An 18112-nucleotide genomic window follows, 5' to 3' on the forward strand; every position below is an offset into this window, starting at 1 on the left:
GAACAAATTGTAGTAATAAGTTTAATCACTGAGTGTTGAGGCCCCCTGACTTTGCCTGACCTTTCCTGTCTAGCTGAGACGGATTACGAACTCATTAAACTTAAAAAACGCAACTTAAACAAATGGACGCTGAAGTTACTTTAAGCATATCTCAGACAAGTTCTCTCCAAGAAGATTACATTTGCAATTCTGATAAGGGTTTGCCGTCATTCTATCAGGAAAATAGTCGTAAGATGAGTATTTCAAAAAAGAAAAATCGTAGTTTGGCGCTAACTTAAAAACACAATAAACACTACGCGCGTCATCAAACAAAGCTTAATTAAAAGTAGATCAAACAAATTGCAGGGTGTTTCAGGTTAAACTCCATTAACAAGATTAACTCAGAATTTACCTCCCTGTGTGGTAGCCTTGGTCACTTCCGCCGGAAGTCATAAAGAAGGATCTCTTCCAATTATCAAATAGCCAAATTCTACATATCACAGTGAACAAATTTAGGAGATATTGGTATGCGTCTCTTTTGCGTGCAATGCGAAATTCAAGTAACTGAAATCATTTCATTTGCGCTGTTGATTTAAATGTTGTTTCGATACCAGTAACATAGAACATATAACTCTGACTGTCAAGATACATATCTACCAAATTCTATTTAATTCACCAAGCAAAACACAAGGATATCGTACAATAATCTGCCTGTCCTTGCAGGACCTCAGACCCTATAAAGGAAATTTTCTAAAGTTCTCTCTTTTTTAACAGAAATATAATATTTAAGCGGAACTATATGCGTATATCATACTACAACAGTGTTGGCTTCCTTTCATGCACTGTGTACAATTTGACGGGCGGAAAAATGGTGGCACAATTTACAATTGTACTCTGATAAGATGTAAGTTTCTAGTTTGACATATTGAGTAACTAATCAGATTATCTTAAAGTCGAACTATAAAAGCTCTGGAAGATGGTCTATTTCTGAACCCTCTACCACACAACACTCGTTGGAGAGAGAGATCTCCTTCAGAGTTGCGTGACAGAAAATATGTGCCAGAACAGGACTGACTCTAACAAAAGAGCTGAGATTCTTCCTTAAGTTAACGTGAGGTTTTCATGAACTTAACTCACTCAGTTACACACATAAATAAGCATACAATACATTGATTCATTAAAAATTTTCATATCTGCCCAGCCAAATTGTACACCATCAGTTACGAATGATAGAATTATTTAGAGATACGTTAATATTCTGCTCCTCCAGCAAGATACCCTAGTCAACATGAGAAACATTAAGTAGAACGTTCGATTGATATGACGTTAAATCTGATGATCTGATTTATTACAATGCTGAAATTAAAAAAAAGTCTTATTTTCTCTGTAGATTTATACAAGTAAGTTATAAGTTAATTTCTAAGTTTATTTTGTACTTAAATTGATCATGCTGAAATCCCCTGGAGGTCTGAACAAGGTAATAAAGAAATAAAAATTACAAAAATGTACCAGACACAATCAAACGAAATCTTTCAAAATGCTCAGCCACCCTAACTTAATAACTATAGTAAAATTTAGACTGCGACCGTCATAGGTACATAAAACAATCAAAAAAACCCGAACGATAATTGCAATAACACACTGCTCCAAATATCATAAAAATGCCAATAAGCGACATATAATCACACGAAAAGTTTCATGAAAATACATTATTTAAAACTAGTTGAAAAGTTTGTCTTAATGGGAGAAAAATTTACTACCGTAAAATACTAAGAAAGTGATACACTCCAAATATTTCTCTTCTCAAACGTTTGGGGGAAAATAGCTAGTGAAAAAATTTAGTTATTAAAACTGATACAATGAAGTATGTAATTAAAAAAAATTAAAATAATTGAATATACTGTGTACACTGATCAATCCTGCAGCGGATGTTAAGACAATTTAAATGTTGACTTAGTTTAGGACGTACTGTTGCGGACACTATTCCCAGCGGTGTTGTAATGTTCACATATTGGCTTTAGTAAGCGATGTCATCTGTATCATTGAATACTAGCCGTACTTCAGATACAATCGTTAGAACCAGCTATGTGGATTTCAGTGTGCTTCAATCTGAAGAGGGAAGCTTCTTCAAGAATTCTTTATCCAATTCCTCACAAGGCATTTACCTTTAATGACAACAAAACGAAGTTAAAAACAGCAAATCAGAGTACACTAATCAGGACTGTCGAACAGTTTGTATATACCACAAACAATGTAAGATGGTAACAATTTCATTAGTCATTTTATCTGAGGAAAAAGGTTAAATTCCATTAAATTTGAAGGTTATCTCTGCTCCTCTCGGAACAGTTCTAAATTGATTTTGGACATTAATCATGGACTGTACTGACTTTTTTATAAAGTTATTGGTGTAAAAAACATACGACCATTCTATAAACCTTCACCGTACAAAACCAAACCAATCAGGACTTGGTCACTGGCATTTTCGTGCAGTTTTCGATTGAGTGTCGTTAAAACAAAAACCAAAGAAATCACAACAACCAATCATAGCAAGGACAATATCACCAAGAGAACTCAAAGCAAAACTAGCAAACTGCCTGAAGCGCGGGAAAACGCGGATGACCAAGTCATGATTGGTTTTTAGTTTTGCATCTGATTGGTTGAGAGGTTGACGCGAGTTTTCTGGACCAATCACAGAGCGAAAAGAAGCAAAACCAAAGCAATTCAGGATTACTTTCGAAATTCAATTAAAAATTGTCTTGCGCAGTTCAGGTTGCTGGTTTTTGTTTCCTTCAGCTCTCACTGGCTCTTGCAATATGTTTTCGTGGTTCTGATTTGCTGTTGTGATTATTCAGGTTATGATTTACGATACTCAATCATGCTCCGCTCTAATTGCAGAGATAATAAGCTAAAATTTACCTTAAAATCACATAGAGCATACACAACATGTCATTACCTTCGAATGTTTGTGTTTCAAGAGACAACCCTTTTCAGTCCTTCGCCACATCATCTCCAGCTTCAGGCATGATCTTGCACATAACAATCTTCTTTCCTTGATTTCCGTACACAGTAAGTGGTTCAGTAAAGCGAATGTTCTGATCCACGTAGAGGCAAAGTTTATTATATATATCAGGATAATCATTTTTCAACCTGATTCCGTACTGTTTCAAGTTCTTCGAAATGTTCCTGCAATAGTGCCGGCGAGCTTCATTCTCGTTTACAAATTCATGCCGCGAGCACTTCGGGAGATAGAAGAACTTCGTTTCAGTCTTTGGTTCGCTCGGAGGAGAGGGTGCAGTTTCCTCTTTGAGCTTATTGCTCAAGGGAACCTTGACAACTTGAAGAACTGTATTTACTTTTCTTCGTGGGACGGGACTTTCTGGAAGGTTGTCCATCTTGCCTGCAATTATGGCGAGATTGAGGACAAATTCTTCCTCAGGATCGTAGTCTTTGATGTGTTGGGTTAAAGCGACTCGGTGCTTGCTAACAACACCTTCGGCTTGAAGGTCCGTTAATGATGAATACGTCGGAGGACTTGGGAAGAACGTGCAACCAGTCGTCATAAATTTTCGCGCAGACTGCGCAGATGCAAAAGTCACCAGGACGCAGCCACGCCCTTTCCTCTTGAACCCTTCTCTAGCCGCTTTAGAGAGCTGGAATTTCAAAGCTTCTTTCTTGTGACATATATAAATGAAGGAGCGAATGTAGCTGTTGATTCGACCGAAGAAACAAACTTTCTTGTGTTCGGACCAGTGAATGCGCCTGCACATTCTATTGCAATAGTAAGTAAAGCAAGCTGGACATGAAGTGTAAGTGGTTTTCTCGCCAGAAAATAAAGCCTCCTCTCGCCCACATCGAGGATTAGAACACTTGATGACAGTCATTGAGCCCCTACGTAACCCCATGTGGGGCGTATCCCCAGCGAATGAGAACTCTGACATTGGGCTCCCAGGGCGCGTCGATAAAGTTGATGAATTCACTGATATGTCATCAGGAAAGTCTCTTTCTCTATCATCAGCTAATGACAAGAAACTGGCGTCAATGTTAGCTCCGGGCTGAAAGCGATTTGAAGGGTATAGGAACAAATCTGAGGTCATCATATCTTCTTCATCTTGGTGTCCGCTGTCGTCCATCCACACGTTTTGACTGAGCCACTTCCGTGTGTGGGCGCTCAATCCACGCAAAAAAGGCGACTCGTTGATCTTGTTTCCTTTCCTTGACAAATCAGGCATCGATTTTCGGCTATCAGCGGCTTCTTTAAACCTCTCTTTGTCTATATCGAGGCCTGGTAACTGCACGTCTTGGAAACTTGCTCCCAGGCCTTTTCTTTGCAAGCCAAGCCCTTGTTGTTTACTTTCCGGGCCAGGCTCTTCGTCGGACTTGTGACGAGAATGTTCGGACCTTGCACGAGGACGACGAATCTCCGTCGTTCGTGAAATCTTAACAAAAGCGGACGTAAACTCGCTTGGTTCGTCGATAACTGCGGGACGAGAGTGTTCGGGTGTTCTGTACGAGAATGATTCATTCTGCGAAATGTCATTCGTTTTCAGTTCGGGTGTGGTCGAACCTGAGGAAGTTGGTCTCTTGTCATTCTCCAGCTCGGCAACTGGCGTCGCTGTTTTGGATGAGCCACTTGAATCAGAGCGATTTCGAACTCCGATGTTTCCGGCTTCGAGCGACGATCTTGTGTGCCGATGTCGTTGTTTCAGCGGTAAGCTACTCACAGATGATGTTTCAGAGTCTGCATCGCTGCTATAGGAATGAGATGAATTAGCGACGCTCTTAACGTCAATACCTGGGGGGTACTCCTCTAGAAACACCTCATCCAACTCATCGTCTCCATAACCATCATTCACCGGGAAAGCCGTTATCACAGCGGATTCTTCCTTATCAGCTGCCTCCGCGAAAATAACAGGTTCCAAGACAACCGGGTCGTCGGCAATGACCTGGCGTATCACTACACCATCTCCTTCTTCATAGCTGTTGATGCGAATGACCTTCTTTGGAACCGGACCCATGTGGGCTCTCACTTGAACCCTCTCGGCGACCTCCTGTTTGTCTGGACTTCGCGGCGGAGATGTTCCCTCTGTCTGTAGAACAGCCTTCTGAGCCAACAAAGCGTCTAGATCCGTGACCATGATGCGACTTTCCCCCAGAGGTTCTCCATAAAATTCATCTTCCAAGCTACTAAGACTGCTCAAGCTGCGTTCCTTGGGTTCTTCCTGAGCAGGAATAGCCTTAGTCCGATCACTGCCAAGAACGCTGGACAGAATCATCCCTCCAGTATCATTATCTCTTATTTCTAAGCTTCCATATCCAGACTCGCGACCCTGACGGCGAGTGACTTCTGCAATAGGCTCTGCTTCTGTTGTCGTTGATAAATGCGGCCGAACAATCGTGTCATCATACTCTGGTCGGGAATCTTCTACAGGGGTTACTCGCGCCACGTGAACTTTAATCCTATTCCCCTTGGTTGCTGGCTCTGAAATTTCTGTAACTGTTTCGCGCTCTAGTCGCGGAATAGCTTCAACCACTGGTGGTACTCTTGAAACGCGAAGTATTTTCCCTTGCATTTTATCCTCTTTATCATTTCCCTCCGTTTTAAACGCATTTCCAAGACTAGTTTCAGGATCGCTTGGTGATATCTTGGTCACGCGCGTTTTAACATTCTGCTTTACGGGTTCCTTTTCTATAACTTCTGCAGTGGTCTCTCCATTCTCTGCATCAGCCTCGCACAATACTGGCATAACTCTAGCTTTAATCTTGGTCGGCGTGTCATTTTCTGGGACGGATTCGTTGTCTTGCACAGCTGTCACTTTAAGAATGGGTGATCTGCGAGGTGAAATCACTTTTTGCTCAGATCTCCTTTCGCCCATTTCTGGAAGTGAAAGTCGACCGTGGCGACTTTTGACTTTCACGACAGGTACTACTTTCGGACCATCCTCCTCCTCAACCTTTTCCTCTTCCTCTTGAAGGCTTGTCATTGAATTCCGTAAGTCGTTACTTTGCCTGAGGGGCGTCAAAGCCTTGTTGAGGGAATCTAGGTCATTAAGAGATTTCCATCTTGCTTTTCCATGCACTTTCTTCTTGACATTTAAAATGAGAATCCTCTGTTTGTCGCCTAAGACCTCTTGCACGGTAATTTTAGCAGTGTGAACAGATGGAGACTCCGTCGACTCGATTGCATCATCCTCGAAGACACTGTTTGCTGGTGAGCCTAAACTACTGGAAGGCGTCTGAGCATCAGGTACCTCTTCATTGAGGTCTTCCTCTTTGATGCTATCCTTCCGTATTTCGGGTGCTTTTTCAACAAACCTAAGATCCTCATGGCTCTTACTTAGTCGTATGTTACGCGATGAGAGGTACGTCTTTTGAGACTTCTTCTCCAAAGATTTAGTAGGTGATGTCCTTGGAGACCGGACCCTTCGGCTTTCTCTCTCCGCTGTGGTGTTCTTACCTTGAACGCTTATTGTAACGACAGGCGATTCCACGGGCACTGTAGGAGTTTCTTCCTCTAAAATAGCTGGCTTTGTGTCTTTATCCGGTGAAGCGTTTTGAACTTCTTTAGTGGTCTTGCCCGATATAAACATTTTTAATCCCACATTTGCTCTGCTTGGCTTTGTTTCTACTTCATTCTTTATATCAGTCTTAATTTCATTTGCCAAGGATTCTTTTTTCTTATCGCCATTAATGGAGGTTGGTTTGTCGAAATCCTGCTTTTTATCCAAAGGAGATTCACTGTCCTTTAGTTTCTTGGGCATAATTTTCGGCTCCTTTTCGCCACGGATTTCTTTTTGTTCGTCTTTTGAGGGCTTTCTCTCCAAAGATTGTTTGACTTCCCGTTTTGGAGCATCCGCTCCGGCAGGCGCAAGGGCCGCGGTCTCCTTAACACTCTCAGGCGCCCTATCTAGTGTCGTTGAAGCGTCGATGCTTGACCCTTTACTTGGTTCACGTACTCTGGTGATGCGATAAGTCATATCACGTTTTGCAACATCGACTTTCACAGACGACGCTCTTGTCTCTAGTGACTCGGTCGTCGCTTTAGCTTCGGAGTTAACGTCGGCACTCCTTTCATCATTCGATGCGGGTAATTTAGTGGACTCTTGCGTGCCTTTACTCCTTGTAACTTCGCGTTCAATTGGTAATGCTCGTGCTTTGATACTTTTGGGATCGCTACTTGAATCGGGTTTAGGGACAGCTTTTTCTCCGTTCGTATCTGAAGAAAGTTTCGCCAAATTATCCTTGATGTCATTTTTTGGAATGTCTTGTGTCACGGATGGTGATGCATTTACTGCGTCACTCTTGGTTTCTGGTAGCCCGTTCACTTTCGCCTCATCCTTCTGTTTGGGTACTTGCGACAAGGTTTGCTCCACATCACGCTTGAAGAGGGTTTCCACTGATGAAGTGCGTGACTCGATAGTCTTGGTCACGCTTCTTAGCTCGAGATGAGGCTTGATGTACGTTTGATCTTTCTGTGTGGGTGACAGCTCTGGATATTTCTTGGTGTTACTCTTCATATCAGCAACTTTCTCAGAAGAGGCATTTTCCTTGATTAGCTCAGGCACAGTAATTACTTCGGCTTTCTTTTCATCTTTCTGTGTGGGTGCCTTTACAGACTGCTCAAAAAGGGTACTTTTTCTTGTGATTTCTTCAGTCTGGGTCAGGTATTGTTTGACTTGCTCTGAGATGTCTTGGTTTGGGGGAGAGGCTTCCACGGTCGAAATACGTGCATCTATCACCGGTTCGACAGACTGAGGCTCAACCTTAGGTGCAACCTTCGTTTGTTCACTTATCGAAAGTGGACGCGTGACCAGTTGTGTGACACGTTGCCTGACGTCTTGATCTGGAGTAACGACTTCCGAGGGCAAAATTGGTTCCTCGATGACCTTTAGTTCAGGTTTAGGCGGCGTGTAAAGTTCTTTTTTAGCTGTTGTTTCCATTTTTTCAGCGTTAACTCGAGAGATGTTGTGCTGTCCTTCCACAAAGTTCAAAGGCTGCATAAAATGGCTAACTGGACCAATCTGGGTCGTTGCGAAATTGTAAACAGAGTGCTTCTCTGCTTCGCCACCCTCCAGAATTACTTCTGCCTTATTAACATCTTTCTTAAAAGTTTCATCACCTGCATCCACTTTTTCTTCCTTTTTATCCTTGCAATTCATTAGGTTATCAGGGTCTCCAATCAACTTTTTAGGGCTTGAAAGCATAGCTTTTTCATCTTTTGTGACCTTCACTTCTTTCCTGACAACTATCTTGATTTTCTTCACAATTTTCACAGATCTTGTATTATCTAACGCGACATTATTTCCATTAGTTGCTGTCACACCAGAAACAGTGACAATGTCTGGTTTTTCAAGCTTCTTTAAAGTTGCCTCCTCAACTCCGGCAGTATCCGTAAGGCTTTCTATGGCGCGATTTTCAGTAATGTAGTCGCTTTCCATGTCACGGTTCTCTGTCACGCCATCATTTGGATAAATTATTTTGTCAGAGACGGTTACAGGTCCTTTAAAGTTCATTTCTTCGCCGTTTACAAAATTCAAAACATCATCCAAATCACCATTTGCAATAACGTCTTTATTAGCGAAAACTTCGGCCAATAAATCAGGCTCTTCAAACTCTTTTTCCTCGTCACTTTTGTCTGTCACGCCATTCTCTGTCACGTCATCGTGAGTGAGAAGGTCGCCTGGTTTTGTCTCTGCATTATTTGCAACACTGACAGCGATAATTTCCTCGCTTGGTTTCTCTGTGTCTGATCCGCTGTAATCTTCCTCGAGATCGAGATCGTATTCTGAATCACTTGCATCCACCGTAGCAATGGGAGCCTTGAGTTCCATCGACGTTTCCTTGGAAGTACTCGACTCATTATCATAACTGTAATTGGTTGTTTCGGGCTGGACCCACGGATAGCTTTTTCTTCCCCGGCTTACCTCTGCCAATCCGATCTCTTCGTCTTCTGGGATCGTAAATAGGAAAGGTTTCCGTACTCGTCTGTATTCTTCCTCAAATACTGACCAATCCTCGCCAAAAGAGTCAAAATGAATGTCTTCGGGTTGATCACTATGGCTCTCGTTCAGTTTAGACAACACTAATTCACCATAAACACCATCCTTTTGAAATGAAATGTCATCCATAAGTGTTTCCACGGCGTAATTCTTATGTAGAGGATCGCTTAATTCAGCCTCTTCGAGGTCCTCGATACTTTGCTGTTTGTCTAAACAACCGCTTAGAGTTGAAGTGATGATAATTGATTTTTGAATATTCATATTTGATTCATCTTCGGAGGATGTTGTCTCAGTTGCACAATGAGAGCTATTTGTCTCTTGATCTTCTGACATGACAGTATCAGTTGTTGAAATACCAACAACGTCCTCCGCGGAATTGTGTGCCTCTTCCTCAGAGAGATCCGTCTCTAATACAACTTCACTGGACAATTCATTTGCCTCGGTTTGTCCCTCTTCTAAGATTATCTTGTCTAGGTCTGTCACAGAAACATGTCTCTTAAAATAGATGCTAAATTCACCTTCTTCTCCGAGTTCGTCGCTATCCATCAAGTCAACATCGTCAATATCAATGTCGGTTTCAAACGTGTCGCTAACGAACGAGTCCGCATACCGCGAAGCCGTTTCATTTCCATTCATGTCGACTGATTCCTCATTAGGAATTAACTTATCACTTTGTAAACCATCGTCATAAGAGTCGATAATTATTTTGGGAACTTCGACTTCATCCGATTGTTGTTTGTGACTGGAAACTCCCTCCTCTAGCGTATTTGCTTCATCGCTGCCAGACATTGAAAAAAACGTCCACGAGTGGGTCGTATGATTATTTGATTCCGCTATTTCGTCTACGAAACCGTTCATTTTAAATTCACCGAGATCGCTTTTGTTAATGTTCATCGTAATACTTGTTAATCCGCTGATGTCTTCCGTAGGAGCCTTACTAAGTCTCGTGTACAGATCCTCTGCAATGTTGTCATGGGCATTAAATTCATTCTTCGAATGTTTGGAGCGGATATCACGCGTGAAATCGTCCTCGACGCCATTCTCGGTAGCACAGGAAACCCTGTGCTCACTAAGTGCGCATAATTTGGGTTCCTCGATCTCATTTGCATCTTGTTCGAGCGTTGGCGTAAGATCACAGTTAGGTATTGTAAACACTGTGGTGCTTTCGATCACCTCGCCGTTCAGGTTAGGAATATCTTCATGTTGTGTTTCTTTCTTACCTTTGCCCGAGCACGCGTCGAAATTACCGGAAGTGAAATTTGCAACTTCTTCATATTTGGATGTTTTCGAGCTTTCTTTCGTGGCGCTATGAAGTGCTGGGCCAATTAAAGGGATACTTTTGCCATTTTCTGTGTCCAATACTTGAGAACCATTGTCATTTTGGCGAGATAGCAAAGACGTGCCATTTAGTTCTGTTTTAATCGGCTCGGGAACCGTGTAAACTTTCGCTGTGATGTCAACAGTTTCAGTTGAGTAAAGTGAGTTGGTCTCAGCTGGTTTTAGTGGCAGAATACCATCTTTTATCTCTGGCTTCTGTCTGTCAAAGGCTGTAGTAATTTTCGTTCCCGTCTCAGAATAATCACATTCCATGTCTGTTGATATTTCTGAGAACCCGCCATTTTTATTAACATGACCTTCAGTGTTTGCAGTTGACAAATTGAGCAAGTCTTGATGAAAGCTGTCGAGATCAGTTTCCTGAGACTTCTCGCTACTTTCTGTATCAGTTTCCCCATCCATTTCTTCCTCTTCGACGATACTTGGTAAAAATCCGGGGAAAATAAGATCCATATTTTCCATCGAGTGCCGTCTCCCGGCTGCCAAGCAACTCGAGCTTTCAGACGACCCGTCATTGTCATCAACCCAGCCGTAGCTTGAATAGTGAATGTGAATTTCGTCGTCTACGTACTCGTAAACACTTGAAGCTTCTTCTTTTTTTCTAGAGACAGAAGCCACAGTTTTTGTACTAGATTCTTTAGAAATATCGCTCTTAAACTGCAAATCTTCGCTCAAATGTTCTAGAATTCTCTTCGCAACCACCTCTTCTCGATCGATTTCTTCGGTGACCTGTCGACCGGCGGACTTTCGGATCGGAGCGATCTGTGTTATGTAAAACCACACGGTTACAACGAGCAGAAAGAAAAAAGCGAATGACCAAAAAACGATTGATATTTCCCCATCTTCCACTTCCTCAGGGGTGTATTCCTCCTTGAGCGTAATAATCTCTATCATCCACATGTTGTCGGGTATCGATCGGCGGATTTTTGAAACACAATAATTTTTCCGCTTTCCACGGCGATAGCACAAAACCTTCCCAGTTGGGTAGAGAATGCAAACACTGTAGAGACCAAGCTCTTTTGAGCTACATTTGCACCAGCAACGTAGGAAATTTAATCTTCTTGATGGTCCCGTCTCACGAACAATCGCCTCTGTTCAAGGAGAGCGGACCGTGCAAAGCAACCCGTAGATTTGCATAAGAATCGATGGCACTACAGCTTATCATTGAATCGTAAAATTTGATGCATTGTCCTCAGTTTAGATAGCCACCCGTTAAACGGAAAGTTTCCAACGACCTATTGCTGCCAAGTCATGAAAAATGCATCACACCACCATCACTTCACCTCAAAATGGCGTCTCTACAGTGGATTACAGTGTATTATCGAAGCGTTTTCCGTCTTGTTTATCTTGGAGTAAAACAACCTTTTGATAGGTTCCAAGCCACGTGAACGAAACAATAGTACTACTTGCGTGAGTACGTAATCAGTTCTATAAAAAAATTATTTTAAACGCTGGTGATAGCAACATTCGTAAGAGACACTACCGTTTTCGATTAAAATCGCCTAGGCGGCACAGACAGGTCCACATGAAAATAAAGAAGATCTGGCTTATAGTAATGCTGAGTCGTATCCATTTCCAACTGCTGGAATTTAATTTATTAATAGTTCGATGACAAGAATGCACGCGATGGCGAGGAACGTTCCCCTTCACTGCGCATTGGAAAGTTCTTAACTAGAAAACGGCTTTGTCGAGCTCTATCATTAATTAGCCTTTCAGTAATTAGTTATTCAAGGTTGGAGCAAAGTCGAAGTGAATTTATTACTGCGTCAGACGTGTTTTAAATTGCCAAATGTTGACAAATACTCAAGAGCGATTAGGAGGTCTTGCCACATAAACCAAACCGGATACAAACACACGCAGGAGCAAACCAGCTTTGAGAAAAAATCCTATGAAGTAGAACAATTTCAATTTCGTATGGTTGATTTGCAAAGAACTTTTCAAATTTTGGGCTAAATAATGGTTAAAAAAAATTATTATGAAAATGGCAGCTATTGTCAAAGACAAAATAAATGAGACACAGCTAAATTGTCTTCCTAAGAAAAATAATGGTCGTTATTCGATTTTATTCAACCGAAACAAAAAATATTTTCAAGCGCAACCGCACGTAGAAGTAATACATTTGTCTGGAAAAACTTTTGTGGCGGTAGAAATTCAATATTTATCAAAGATGACTTTAGATAACGAAGAATTTTGCGTATTTTATTAGATTGTTCATTACTATATAGAAACAACGCGGGAACTCCTGTTAAAACATAATCAAAGCCAGACCCCTACCGATACAGTCATTACACATCCCATGGTGAATACAAGTTTTTTTGGAACCTGCTTACATAACTAATGATCGTAAAACAACCGAATCTATACACAATACCCTACTTTGTTCCGACAACTTTTCAAATGCAAATTAGAGAAATTTTGCCAATCGCGCGGCAGACGAAAGAAAGCAGAAGATCTGGTGGATCAGGAACCCAAAAATCCGGAGCTATCTGTCTATTTGGAATAGAGAATGACCACAGTAACAGCAGGGATTTTTGACACGTTCAGAGCTGAGATTTGGTTTAATACAACTTGAGGAAAGATAAAAATATTAGGGGGTCGATTACAGAGTCCGAGTAGTTATGTAATCACAATCGAAACCTAGACAGTTTACAAGCCAAGACTTGTTTCGATTGTGTTTTTAATACTGCATCCCTGGTAGGGACAGAATGACTTCGATGGCCGACTGAGAAAACTCATAGAAAATGTACTGTTTCGCTTTAATATATTTCCTTTTAATAAAAGAAATGTTAGGATCTATGCAGTCGAAATTGCATTTTTTTCCCTTGAAATTGGACTTTGAACAAGTACCCAAGACACAAGTACCCAAGTCCTTACACAGAGTGATGAAGAACCTCGAGAGGGTAGGGGATACCCAGCAAAGTTTTGCACGGTTATTCACGAGGATCTTCAGAACGTCCTGCAGAGCATGACAAAAATTTTTCTTTTGAACCTCAGGCGTGAAAAGTGTTTGGCATCTGTCATGGTTTGCTACTTGTTCGTTGGACAAACTACGAGTGTGAAAAGTTTCTTTCATTGTCATAACAAGACGGTTTTCAGTTCTATCAGTTAAAGCTTAGTTTCAGACCGGATCAGTATCGGAGTATCGGTTTTGAAACAGGTGACGTGAATACAAACTCACTTTATCAGGATTTGTGAATTTAAGTGACCGGGTATTTAGCTAAACTGCTGTCTACCAAACTTCCTAGTCATTAATTCGTACACTTTGTGGCGTTATTTCTTTTATCTTTTCTTTTTCTTTTCTTAATCTTATTAAAGAAGGAAAATAGAGATTAATAAATGAAGTAAGCATTTACTTTTCGAAGTTGTCTGGTTTTTTATTGACTTTCAATGGCTTTCTTTCTTTCTTTCTCTTTCGCAATAATATTCACATCAATTATTATTATAATTCCTGAGAAGAGAGCTGAAAATTATTTCACAACTCTAAAATCAACTTGGAATCTTCCCATACCATCACCCGTGACGCGAATCTCAATGCGATGAAGCCAATTTTGTGATATTAGCCCACCTGGCAAGTTCTCCTCGTAAATCATTAAAAATTTGCATTTTTGCTCTAATTTATCTGCCACTGAACACATCCGGCAGAAAAATTCCTGCCAATTTCTTGCTTATCTGACAAACAATCGCTTTCCACATTTTAGTTCTGAAGTAGTGTTAATTAAACCTACCCGCAAAGTGATAGCAGTCTTTTGTACGCCACAATCGACGTTGCGTGTTGCTGAGAATCGGACCAAAAACTCCTTGGGGCAAATAAATTCGGGTGACGAAACGAGTTTAAACCACACAGTGTGGTTTATATTGTAAGTTATTCTCTTGGTTTTTGTTCATGTGATAGATTATGAAGAATGCTGCATAACTCTTCCTTTTCAAGGGAGAAAAGCATATGGTGACCACCATAACAGCTTTTTATACTTTCAGGAACCATCAATCATTACTATGATTGTTCGATACTCATAATGGCTATGTCTGGTGAAGAAAAACTGAGGGGGTGGGGGAAAAACGTATAAAACTGGAATAAAGAAAGGTATGGCAAAATTCTGCCATGAGTCAATGCTTATTCTGTCGATATCTTCCTGTCCTTTTCACAAATTTCTCATTTTCATTTTTATTCGTTCATAGATGAATTTGATAGACAACTGACGTTTGTAATCTGAACGGCGAGAAGCTCTCCGAACATTTGGTATAAATTATATGCGGGACCCGGAGCCAGTAATGGGCTCCTGACGGAACTGAAAAAAAAACGAGACAAAACAGACAGGCAGTTTTTTTTTTTTCAATTAAATAAGGCCAAATAATGAATAAATTGCTCGTTGTTCAGAAAAAATCGTGAAAATTCTTCTTTAGTACACACATTAAGAATAAAAAATGATCATGCCAAAATAACCTATTTTCTGCAAATGGCTCAACGAGATCCTACTGAGAAAGTGCAGTGATCTGTTGTCTCCCAGTAATAAAGATGCAAATTACTCAAAGATGTAAAGAAGAAAGCACTTACGATCCACATTTTTGTTCTTATGCCAAAAATGTTGCAATTTCATTATTAAAAAAAAAAAGCGATGTTTACCACCCGAACTAAAATAAATAATTGTTATGTGACGTGAAGGACCGAACCTACTGAAGGACTCGTTAAAAATTCGACACGCAAATAACTGAAAGTCGTTCTTTTCTCACTCTTCTTGGTTTCGTAAGAGCTCTTGCATTAAAAAATACAAGTTATATTCTTGAAATGAACCTAAAGGATCTCCAAGCGAGTGAGAGCGGGAAGAATGTTGTGGAGAGTCGATCGAGAAATTTCTCAATGGTATATTCCTAGCGCGTCGAGAAACCGGACATCTGCTCCCTTACCCCTCCCCTCTCCGTCGTGATGCTTAATCCCTTTCACAAGATCACAGATTACAATATTAGCAATTGATAGGCACTTGAAAACCGAGATTGGCACCATGGAAGGATCACACGCCATACTCATGTGGTTGAAGTTCCCTCTTAAAAATGTGAAAACTTGAAAATTTTCCTATATTATCTTGGGGCCCCCTCGTAAAATATTTCTTGTTGTCCTTCCTGTTTTCTGATCAATTTTTTCAACGTGAAATACTTTGTTCTATGTCTGCTTAAATTCACCTCCAGGCAAAGGAAGGCAAGGGAGGGAAATGTAAGATAAAATACCAACAACTGCGGCTATGCACTCAATTTATGTACTCCCCGTTTCCTCCTAATTGCACGCCAGCCATGAAGTACATTGTGTCATTTCAGTTGCGGGGAATCAGAAAACATGAGTGACGAGAAAATCGAAAATTTTGTAACTGATAAAAAAAAAAAAAAAAAAAAAAAAAAAAAAAAAACCAATGACATAGGAACTACTAGGAATTAAAAAATCAGAAATGTACTGCCGAACAAAAAATTTCTGAACGCCTCTAGCACTTGACGTGCCACGAAAGAGTCCGCACCAAAATACGATTATCTTTTTATAGTAACTATAGAACTCTTTTCATAATAGCGATAGAAATGCCTCATGATTGTCTACTTCATTCAATACAGACTAATCCGGTCTAGACAGCCTTTTAACAAGACATAAAAAAACTTACCCAAGGGCAATATTACATTTTATTCATGTTTGCCATATTTTTAATCGGTGAAGGTGGCATGTCTGATCACGTAGAACTATATTTCCGGTTGAGAATTAGGGTTGGTATTAAACTCTTCCTCACCTACTACCACACGGAGAGGATTCTCAAGCACATAATCCAGTTGTGTACTAGTATACACCTACTAGTTGTTCAAAACTTAACAAAAAGACGGGCTCGTGCTTTGATTGAACAATGACATGAATAGGTCACGGAACTCGCTACTCATTTAAATCACTATCTATATGTATCACGAATTGGCGTAATACCACTTAAGTCTATTGGATGTTCTATGACAAATGTTACATTTTGATTGGTTACGCTAATTGTTATCTACTTTGTAATACATAGTGATGAGAGCAAGTAGCCTATTTGGGTTTGTTTGTAAACAAAATAAATGGATAAAAAAAACATGAGTCTGTCTTGTTGTTAAGGTTTTAACAACGTCTCGAGTTATTTTCAAACAATGGGATTATCTACTATAGAAACCTATGCATGATAGTGGATTCAGTATTAGCTCTCATTAACTATCGCGTGATAAGAAATCTTGAGCTCATAGTCTCATTGTTGAATATTCGGGACTTGTTACTTTAAATTTAAGTCTTTAACTCGCAGAATCTGATTGTTAATTCTCCCCTCTAGCTGCTACACATTTCCTTGTGAATAAGTTGCAAGAATTTGGTGTTAGATCAAGATAATAACTTCTGCCTGAAACATTTGAGTACTCTTATTACCTGTTTGTTGGATAGTGGATGGATATTGTAAGGAGAAATTGTATGTGAATCACTTCTGGGTCTCAAAGGGTGAACCACGTAAATGAGATTTGAATAACTCTTTCTTCACTACTCAGTTTTGAAAGGTTATAATCTTGTGTGGTTATGTCCCCATAGAAACACACTCTATCTAAGACCACATTGGTTTAAATCCCATTGAAGAGCATTCTTGTTAATCTGCAGCTCCAATCGTCCAATGAAATGCTCAAGTGATCAGGGCAGCCATATTTAAACCAAACCTAAAGTTCTAGTAAATTTAGTTTGACTGACACAAAACAAAAGAGCTCTGGAGAAAGCTTTGAAAAAAATGAAAGTAAGAGATCAAAGCATCCGTTCCTGTATAAAACAAATTCAAACAAGGATGATGATCACTGACAATTTTTTTTTTTATTTCGACCATTTCAATAGGTGGGGGCAGGGGTAGGTACAGAGTCATTAAAAAGTATTCTTTTAAGGCTCTAAGGAAGGTAGCCACGTTCAATAAAGTTCATTCCCCTTCCCAGTTTGACTCTTTCTTCAAAATAAAAATAAAAAAATTTAAATGTGACATTTTTTTAAAAGTTGAGATGGTCATGGGGTTTAGTTTCGATCTTGTTTCTTCAAAGTTTCTACTGATGTGTTTGTCTCCATAATTCCTGTCATGTGTGTTTCTTCATATCTCAAGCAGACACCAAAATGCTGGATCTTTTAATGCCCAAGCAAAGATTTCCTTTCCAATTTGCTTAGTGGTTTCTGTTTTGAAGTTGGGTTTGGTGCTACAGAAGAAAGACCGGCAGTCTTTACAGTTAAAATCGCACACTTACACTTTGAACACTATTTTTATTGATAGCCACAAACAAGGTTTTAAATACAACTTGTGCAATGTAAATAAATAAATTTTCAATTTTTACAATATATCATAAGCAAAACAATCTATGTTATCCACTTAGAGCTGTAGACATGTTCTTGCAAGACTGAGGAATACTTTTCTTTAGAGTCGTATTTCCTATCATATCAACAGACAAGAACTGAACTGAACCATGAAGTACAATACATGCATCTAATTAGTAATATTGCTAAATTCTTTCAGGATATTTCTCCTTGTGGAGGGACAACACAGTTCTTTCAATGATATCAGCTATACCGGCGAGGAATATCTTTACATGTATCTGCAGATTCCTTGCGTGCAGCTAATTTCATCTTCTGGCAGTTTGAGACTCTAACATGACAGGAGATTGACAAAAAATTAGCCCAGAGTAAAACTAAACTTTTTCCTTTATTAAGTAAACAACATAGGCAGTACATGTACAATTTCTTTGATATTCTATCAAACTTTTCCTCAAATCAAAAATCAGGAGATAAAAGGGTACTA

The 18112-nt window shown here is 40.0% G+C and overlaps 1 protein-coding gene and 1 long non-coding RNA gene across 3 annotated transcripts; one reads left to right on the forward strand and one right to left on the reverse strand.

The window, feature by feature from the left end:
- Positions 1-619: 619 nt before the first annotated feature.
- On the reverse strand, positions 620-14201 carry LOC131792300 (uncharacterized). 2 transcript variants are annotated; one of them, XM_066164813.1, is made up of 3 exons: positions 14036-14201; positions 2933-11738; positions 620-2144 (listed from the first exon to the last, which is right to left on the reverse strand). In XM_066164813.1, the coding sequence occupies exon 2, from the start codon at positions 11208-11210 to the stop codon at positions 2967-2969; it is 8244 nt and encodes a 2747-aa protein (XP_066020910.1). In that variant the 5' UTR covers positions 11211-11738; positions 14036-14201; the 3' UTR covers positions 620-2144; positions 2933-2966. The 2 variants fall into 2 exon arrangements, with proteins under 2 accessions (XP_066020910.1, XP_058965659.2); XM_059109676.2 differs by lacking the exon at positions 14036-14201 and having other exon boundaries at positions 2933-12139.
- Positions 14054-14617, forward strand: LOC136280126 (uncharacterized). Its single transcript, XR_010717138.1, has 3 exons — positions 14054-14167; positions 14286-14391; positions 14487-14617. It is a non-coding gene; the product is annotated as an uncharacterized lncRNA (long non-coding RNA).
- The last annotated feature ends 3495 nt before the right edge of the window (positions 14618-18112 follow it).

The sequence above is a fragment of the Pocillopora verrucosa genome, chromosome 4 (assembly GCF_036669915.1).
Source record: "Pocillopora verrucosa isolate sample1 chromosome 4, ASM3666991v2, whole genome shotgun sequence".
Classification (NCBI taxonomy): Eukaryota; Metazoa; Cnidaria; class Anthozoa; order Scleractinia; family Pocilloporidae; genus Pocillopora; species Pocillopora verrucosa.

Bases quoted from the DNA above. Each gene is read 5' to 3' on its own strand.
- LOC131792300 (XM_066164813.1), bottom strand. From the start codon at position 11,210: ATGTGGATGATAGAGATTATTACGCTCAAGGAGGAATACACCCCTGAG.